Below are 8991 nucleotides of genomic sequence, written 5' to 3'. Positions count from 1 at the left end.
GCTGAAAAAAAAAACAAGAAAAGAAACCATCGCCAGCATGTATATCACTGTGAGTAGAACATACTAGCTTATGTTCTTCATTACTTTTGCTGCACTTTCACGAGAACTATAATTATCGCCTTCTTGAGCATGTGCAGCTTCACTCGTAGTGTCTCCTGCAATTCATTGTGCAACGTATGAATTTGATCCTTCGTTTCTCCTTCGTTCAAACGTTTCATGCCTTTTGTGAATCGTGTACCTAAACCATCATTCCAAACGTCGTCGTGCCTCCATTACATACCCCCATGAGCACCCGAATGAATTGAAGGGTCACACGGTATTCGCCTGCAAACGTAAGTGCAGTGAGGAATCCGTAGTGCTTGATACGCAGTCTCCGCAGCCCACCCAGAATGTCAGCCACGTGCTCCAAACTTCCTGGTGTAACATACCTGCATTTAACAGTGAAGAAACATTTCTACAAGCTCCATCAAGTTAGAGTATGCATAAACAATGTAAAGGCTAAAATAATTCGCAGTTCTGTGTCACGTGATCACTGCCACCCAGACTAAGACAAAGTTTCTTATGTTAGAATTTTATGCGAAACAGAACGTCCGCCAATAGCGTCATTTGGTACCTGTTGGTGGCTTAGAATACCTATTTGCGTGTACGCGAAGTATCTGAAGTCCAAGTTCGTGTGTACAGGACGCACTCGGTTGCTGTGCTTCTGGAAGCATATGTTAAGGCATGACAAATCACCCATGTGGGCACGCTCGCTAGACCCACCAATTTTACCATTACTTATTCCCCTGATTAAAATAGGCATCGGAGAATGTTTTGCAGCTCATTAGATACGAACAATTAAAGGACACAGCGACGAACTCGGAACTGAATGTTATCTCCATTGACGTGAAATACCTGAAGCATTTTTCATTATACTGAATAACAAGTGCATAAGTCATCGATCAATTACTCTTTTAGAAGAAGAATATAACTACTCGTTAGGCAAGACTTGAATCACGTTGTGTTGTAATACTGGTGCACTTGCGCACAGTTTTGATGAGTCAATGTTTTCTCTGTATGTTTCTTTCGTTTCCGAATAAACTTCAGTCGGAAGTTTATCACTGTGTCCCGTCACTGTGCGTATGTAATCCGATGCGCTGTAAAATATTCTACGACGAACATCCGTCAACTTGCCCAACTCGCAGTTCTGCTTAGAAGAGGCCTCGCCTAAAAGTTTAGGGAGAAGTGAATTAGATCACGTGAACGCTCATTAGTTCGTCAACAATAAATGTAAATATGCAGTCGATGGCACCAGGAAAACGGGAAGCTGCACAATGTTAGAGTACAGCCTTGTTATTTCATACAGATTGGCAGCCGAATCTCAAGGCTAGTCCTGAAGCTATCAGGAGGTGATGTCGTACAGCGCTACCAAAGTTTACCATGGTCACCTGAACTAAAGATGCCTAGCACGCAAAATACCTTTCGCACTCAGTATACAAAAAAAGTCTGCAAACAAGCAAGCTATATTGAATTTTTTTTCTTACATGCACAGAACCATTTATGGCACAAAACGATGTTTTATTTAAAAATTGCAAAATATTCAAGTAAGAAAGATTTCCTCGCAAGAAACGAAAATTGGATATTCTTGTTGAAAAAATATAAGGTGGTCTCCATGCAGTAAGGGTCTACAGTCACTTTCGGTGAAAGCGCAGCTGTTATTTCTAAATTCCTTAGCGTTAGGTACTCATACAACATGCTGTACTGCGCATAATAAAAAAAACAAATTTCTCCAAAAATATTTCGGGTCCACCGTCTAGCACACCGTGAAGACGGCAGCAGCCGGAAGAAAGCAAACGTAACATGTCAAAAGCACAAGTGAAGTGGCGCCATCTTTGTCTGCTTGCCGAAAGCTTGAAAAAATACACCAATTTCAATTCAATACGCGAGGCTGAATTGTTTTAAAAGGAAAGAAATGAAAAAAATGTGGTTAAGTTTCCGTATCCTCATGGAGGCCGGTCATGAAAATTAAGGCTTACGGGTTAGTTAATCCAGATGTTACACCATAGTAAAAGTAACTTACTAGGACTATTCAGTACAGTGCTTTGCTGTACACTTCATATTTATCGGACTGGCTACTACTGGCCGGTTATTCGTATACCACCTTTTTGTAATTTTAAAGCTTTTACTTACCCATTGCCATGTTACTATCCATATTACACTCGATTCATGTGCTGTGTTCAATATTTATCACTTTTTATTGTTTGTTGCCTTTTCTTTATTGTTTTCGCTGATCAATTTCGGTGTACGTCAGCTCCCATTTCTTTGTTTTTTATTAAATTTTCAATAAACTGTGCGAGCATGAGACGATAAATATCTCGTTTTATTCAGCTACCGGATCATACATCATTCAGTGTAGCCAGTTGTATGATTCACTTTTCGTGAATTTTCGCCGATGGCCGTCGAGCCAAAAAAGCAACCCATACTAGTAATGTGTGTTGTACACATGTGAACATAGTTCACTAGAAATGTGCAGTATCGAACGATTGAGTCAGTCCCTATGTTGACAAATCATTTGCGATGACATGTGCCCAACGGAAAACACCTTAGAGAATCAAGGCAATTTGAATATTGTTGATTGATTTGTGGGGTTTAACGTCCCAAAACCACCATATGATTATGAGAGACGCACTTTTATTATTGTCATAGTTATTAAAAGGTAGACTTGTGCTTGTTAAAGTTGGACCTGTAAACGGGCAAATCCGGGGATGTCAAACGCGCACATAATAGCATGAACATAGAATCACGAACTCAAAAAAAGTAGGAGCAAGCTCATAGGTTTTGCGTGAAACAATGGTTCTGCTTTCACTTCCTTTTCGAGTGCTCGCTTCTTTGTTAGAGCTAATGTGGGTTCTTTTTTTTCAAAAGCCACAGCTCTATAAAATCAAGACCCAAGTTTTCCTCATCGTATAGTCTGATATGCCGTCCTAAACGTTGCGGCCATGAAGGACCACTTAGCGCGAAATATACGTGCTTTGTTCAAGTTTCTGTAGCTAGAGCACAACTGCATCGCTTTATATTGCAGACACCAAATACCTTTCCACTCTCTACATGGAGTGTTGGTCGCTTGCCCGATATGAGCCATAAGTCGGCAAGTTGCGGCACGTGGTAGTTTTACAAGAGTGCATTGAACAGGTTGTCGAAATGCCCTTATTTCTACCTGAAAGCAGATATGAGATTTACTACCTGAAACGAGATTTTAGCTTGTCATCTGTTTCATTGCAATCTTGTGGAACGGGTGCTATAAATGAACGTGATCCATGTTCCAGTTTTGCGCATTACTCTCTAATAACCCAATTTTTCTCTTTCCCAGCAGAACCACCCTCCCGTTATTTCACATATGGTGTTTCCTTGTGTCAGAGTTATGTTACAAGGAAGCCTTTTTTACGTTTGGCTTTAAACGGCAGACACACATAGGATCCAGGAATGCTCCGGTAAAGGCATACAATAATGCAGCGTATTCTTTCAAGTATGAATACTTTTCTTATTCGGGCAATGTCAGGCATTCGGCGTTGTCCGCGTCGTCAGCGGCGCCGCTTTCATTCTCCGCTCTCACTCCTTCTCTCATAGCAACAGGCGCGGACACAAGCGCTTATCCTTGCCCCTAGCTACCGGAGCATGGCGTGCGATGATTGTAGGAGAGGGTAGGTGCAGTGTTTCGCCGCTTCTCTCACTATGCTCTCTCTCTCTTCTCCCTGCGCCCCACTTGCCGTTCGCTGACGCCTCACTCTCGACCGTTCCCTGCCTGAGCGCCTCTCAAGAACATCTGGGAATGTGGGCACGAGACAGCGCTGTGAAACGATCACGCCAGCCCAAGGACGCGTTTTTTTGAAATAATAGTATTTTTGAACCGTGCACGCTAGCTCTTTGAGCTGGAAACGCATCCCGCATTTCTCGCAACAGAAGAACGACACGTGCGGCGAAAGGTGCTATTGGCTGCACGGTGTAAAAAAATTATTATTCTAACCCTGGGTTCTCACGTGCGAAACGCTGCCATTTAAGTCAAGCAATGCATTCGTATTTCCTCACAACATTCTTCGGGGAGGTGGGGCTATTTTTTCGCCTGCCTGCTGAAGAGAAGCTCGGGTGATTAGATCACAGCCGCAGTAAATGCATTCTGAGACAGGCGAAATTATCGAGGCCCGTTTAGGTTAACGTCGAAGAACACGAGGTGGGCAGAATCTCTCGAGCCCTTCACTACGGCCTCCCTCAGATTAATTGCCTAGTGATGGGACGTAAAATCCCAATCAAACACTATACTACAATTATATGTTCTCAAATTTAGTAAAACACTGTTTAGGATAAAATATTCTTGCCGAGATAAGGTTGTTTTTAGAGCAACCTTATATCGCTTACTGAATAAAACAATACCAGGGTATGCATGCACAGCATCACACAAGTTCGTATTGGCAACTTTTCCTCTGAATCAATGATAGCTTGCCACTGTGAATACCTGACAAACAAAAATTGGTTTCTGAATATATATTTTGGTATTATTTTAGTTGTAGTCTTAATATTAGGTTATATATCTTAAAGGACCACTCACCAGGTATGACAATTTTGAGCTGACAAGCGAAATGCGTAGACGAGGCATTCATGATCACGTCTGCCGAAATTCTCAACGCTACGCGCTGCGGAAATGGGTCGAATTTGAAGATGAACGCTGCTCCCCCTCCCCTCTGCCTACGCACGCCTAAAGAATTAGGGCATGACGTGGGCGTATGAATGGCCCTACGTACACGGCAATGCAGTGACGTTGCTCCTCAAGGTAGACGACTCTGCTCTGATGTTGTGAACGGTATACCACACAACATGCGTAGTTTATGTATTTGCTGCTTTAAAAGAATAATGAAACTTGAAATAAATAATGAGATGCAATAAAACGTTGTGCGTGTTTATCTTTCATTTATTTCCTGTGAAATACTACGAGATGCGCGGCTATTGTGCCAGCGTATCACATGTGTTCGTGTCCCCGCGGTCAGCGCATCGAGCAAACGACAGCCGTGAAAGTGATTGGAACGCTCCTACGCGTCGCGCACTCAATGTGCTTATCTATTCTACCGCGTCTAAGCCAGCGTTTTCAAACTATCCCGCAGGAACAGGCAGAAGACGAAAAAATAACGCTCGTCAACAAAGCAACGCCACTCGCATGCTCGGGGGTTCGGCTTGTTTGGGCACGTCACGCGCACGTGACGTCTTGGTCGGGTGCCTGAGAGAGTGGGGAAGAAATTTGGCTTGCGAAGGCTACGTGGAGGAGCGGCAAGGGTTTCGAGCTCGCCTCCTCTCGTCCTCATTTCCAACCGCTTCAAACAACCTGCTTTCTCCGCTCGTGATAAACCAATTCGAAAAATTTTGTGTCGAAATGTTCCTCAACGGACACCGTACAACTTCCACTGTCTAACTAAAATTCAGTATGGGGCCTGGCGAGTGGCCCTTTAAACAGACGTATTATAAGAATGCGATTTAAGAATGTTAAGTAGGAAGCTTTTTCTGAGAAAGTAAATTCATAAAGGAATTACAATGAGCTGTAGCGCATTAAGTAAACTTTCGAAATCATATAAAACAATTGACCGCAATCTTGAAAAGTCAAAATTTAGAATCGCTGCATGATAGCAATGCTAATGAGACATGAGACCAGTATGAGAAGTTAACTCACAAAAAATAGCAAAACGCCTGGCAGCGTCCGAGGGAATGGAGCATGATAAGAGTATCATGGCGAGCTACGAAGACAGCAGAATGTGTTGTAGAGCAATGCGATATTTTGCTGATGTGACGGAAAAAAATTGACCGCGACCGACCATGATTTTGCAAATACGATACTAGGTGGTTAGTTAGAGGAACGCAGAGGCCATCAACGAATTCAACGCACCTAGACAAGCATGAATTTAAAAGGGATGGATGAAGTTATAAATTACCATCATAATTCTAATATTACGGTTAACTGGAATGAGCATTCATTTGCTTCAACGATTAGCGACTGAAATATGTCTGATCAGATAAGACGCTACCATTAATTAGCAGCAACGCCAAATATACCATAATTTATTTTTTTCAATATATACTTCGCTGTATTGTAACTTAGGTGATATTTTGTTTTAGAGTATCAATTTTATTTGTTAGCGTCTCAAATAAAACTTTTGCATATCTCACAATACAGTGACTTTTTGCGTTCGTGCATGTCGAAATATTGAGAAACTTGCACACAGTGTGGTGATCCTTCAAAAGAAACATTGCGGTATTTTTCAACACACAAAAATAATTGTTACGCAGGCCTAAAGCAGACCAATAGACTGGCATTCTTTTCAGTAAACATAGAATAGGCCTCGCATGTTCATAGTGATATCCTGGTACTGTGTTTTCGCAATACACCAGAGACCAGAAGATACTCTGGCATTTCTTTCCTGATATTGAGTTCATTACAGCATAATTATTTCCAATGCACTTTGAAACAATTCACTACTTGAATAAAGCTGTTAAGTATAGCTTTGTTTTTATTTATTCACAGGGTTAACATGAGCTCCAGAATCTTTTTTTTTTTGAAAATGTGCATTCTTATACACTTTTCCGGGTAGTAAAAAGCCAATATCTGTTACTTACTCAAAGGCAAACGAGAGCCCAAACTCTATATTGGGGCGTCTAGCAGCCATCCGCTGAAAAAGGAGCCAGCTGGGGTAACTGCCGTCTTTTTCGTAAATTCGGCCACCTTCTGGGTACACGTCGGTGTAGAAGAGGTAGTCGCAGTAGTCATTCGGGTACATGTGTGCAGAGGTGGCTGTCTTGCCAACTGTGCAGATGATTAACTTGACTGCGTGTGAATTATAGAAAGCAAGAAATGAGTAGTCAAGAAATTCATTTTGAGTAAATTTACCTATACCGAATAAAGCCGCGTTGAATTGCGATTGAGATGATGAACAAAGTAAGGCAAGTACCCACTTGGTGCAATAATAACTGGTCGCGTATCGAGGATATGTCAGAAGTATGCGCAAAGATAAAAAAATGGACAGATCACACGTACAGTGGGGATCAACGATATGCGAAGCACGAATGAGAAATATTTTTATGTCACATTTAAAATCAGCACAAGGTTACGAGGTGGAGGTAAATTGTGTCCTACATGCCTTCCGTGTAACGATTATCATGTTTTGATGCGTCGTTTACCTTCGTCATCTATTCACGTCACGTGATACCAAATTTAGTAAATGTGGAGTTAGCGGAACGGCCGCGAGCACACTATGAGCGTGGTATGTTGTCATGTTCTTATATGACACGCGTGTCAGGATTATCATGTTTGCACCAGTCATATAATTGGACATCAATTAACGTTACGTAACACCCAATTTGGTATATGTTCAGCTAGCAGAACGGCCGCGAGCGCATTATGAAAGGCCCATTATACTCCAATGTAGCGTTGAGGGGCTCGCACGGTGCGCACTGCCACGCTACGTTAGCAAAACGCAAGCAATCCACAGTCTGACGCCAGGTGCGACCAGCGTGTGTCGGCGCGGCCTGACGGCAACCGGCGCGAAGTGCGACATGCTGCATTTCACGCCGATGCGTTTCTCTCTTCCGGTGATGGAGGGATGCTAGACGCGCTGAAACGCGGATGCGTCACAGCAACGCAGCGCGGCGTGCGCCTGCGAGTATATGGCAGGACTGGCGCCTGGCGTGGCAACGCCGGCGTGATGCGACGAAATGAACTCTGGCGATCACGCACACCGGGTCACCTCTAAATGTATTGGCACCTTCACTGTGGCATGTTGTCATGTTCTCACATGACACGCATCTCATGATTATCATTTTTGCACCAATCACATGCTTTCTTCAACCATTGGCGTCACGTAATACCAAATTAGACGTATGTAAGCTAGCGAAACGGCCGTGAGCGCATCATGAATGTGGCTTGTAGTCATGTTGTTACATGACACGCCTGTCGTGATTATCATGTTTGGATGTAAAACGTACCAATGTCGCTCGTTCACATCGCATAATACCGAGTTTGGTGCATGTGAAGCGAGCGCAACGGCCACGAACACATCAATAGCGTAGCATGTAGTCATGCTGTTACATGACACGCATCTCATGATTATCTTGTTTGCACAAGTCACATACCTTCGTCTTCCAATCACGTACCGTAATACCAAGTTTGGTATACGTGACGCCAACGAAACGGCCACGAGCGCATCATGAGCGTGGCATGTAGTCATGTTGTTACATGACAAGCATGTCATGATTTTAATGTTAAAGTCACTCGCTTGTGTTCGCCATGCAATCATGTCTTACCATACCAGTTTCGCAACATGTGTTGAGAACAAAACCACCGAAAGAGCTGCAGGACCATAAAATGTAAATCATGACATTCGTCACATACCTATAATGATTTTCTTGTTACGACTATTCAAATATATTCTTCATACAGTCATGTTCTGCCATACGAAATTTGGTACCGATACCATTATTTAAACGGTCAGGAGAGCTAAAAGTCGTAGGCGCATAGATAGATAGATAGATAGATAGATAGATAGATAGATAGATAGATAGATAGATAGATAGATAGATAGATAGATAGATAGATAGATAGATAGATAGATAGATAGATAGTGTCACGATGAGTCACAAGTACTGGGGGATTTATTAAACCACCAGGTAGCTAGCACTAGGACGATGCGTCAGTCGTGGCTGGCTCTCGAGCAGAGAAGAAACCACGCGATCTTTTTTTTTTCCTCCAAATTGAGAGCCGCTCTTGCTGTCAACCCACTACGTGCTGGTGGCATTATCCCCCCTTCCAAAAAGAAAACAACAAGTACCAAAAAGAGGAAAGGAAAGTACATAGCAACACCGCGATGCTACTACATAGGCACGTGAAAAAAAAATTGGAAATTCGGATAAAGTGAAAGTAAAAATTGAAGAGCGTGCCAATATAGGAAACGTCAATGAACGAGAAAGCAAGTTCACAAA

The 8991-nt window shown here is 42.7% G+C and overlaps 1 protein-coding gene across 1 annotated transcript; it reads right to left on the bottom strand.

Moving 5' to 3' along the window:
• Positions 1 to 218: 218 nt before the first annotated feature.
• LOC142768669 (uncharacterized) lies at positions 219 to 6898 on the bottom strand. Its single transcript, XM_075870687.1, has 2 exons — positions 6634 to 6898; positions 219 to 428 (listed from the first exon to the last, which is right to left on the bottom strand). The coding sequence occupies exons 1-2, from the start codon at positions 6792 to 6794 to the stop codon at positions 239 to 241; spliced, it is 351 nt and encodes a 116-aa protein (XP_075726802.1). The 5' UTR covers positions 6795 to 6898; the 3' UTR covers positions 219 to 238.
• Positions 6899 to 8991: the final 2093 nt, after the last annotated feature.

The sequence above is a fragment of the Rhipicephalus microplus genome, chromosome 8, assembly GCF_043290135.1.
Source record: "Rhipicephalus microplus isolate Deutch F79 chromosome 8, USDA_Rmic, whole genome shotgun sequence".
Taxonomy (NCBI): Eukaryota; Metazoa; Arthropoda; class Arachnida; order Ixodida; family Ixodidae; genus Rhipicephalus; species Rhipicephalus microplus.
This window is presented reverse-complemented; position numbering and strand designations above follow the sequence as displayed.

Excerpts from the sequence above, each read along its gene's own strand:
- LOC142768669 (XM_075870687.1), bottom strand. The coding sequence starts at position 6,794 with ATGTACCCGAATGACTACTGCGACTACCTCTTCTACACCGACGTGTAC. Across the intron at positions 429-6,633 it reads GGGCTCTCGTTTGCCTTTGA|GTATGTTACACCAGGAAGTT; the intron begins GTAAGTAACAGA and ends TGTTAAATGCAG.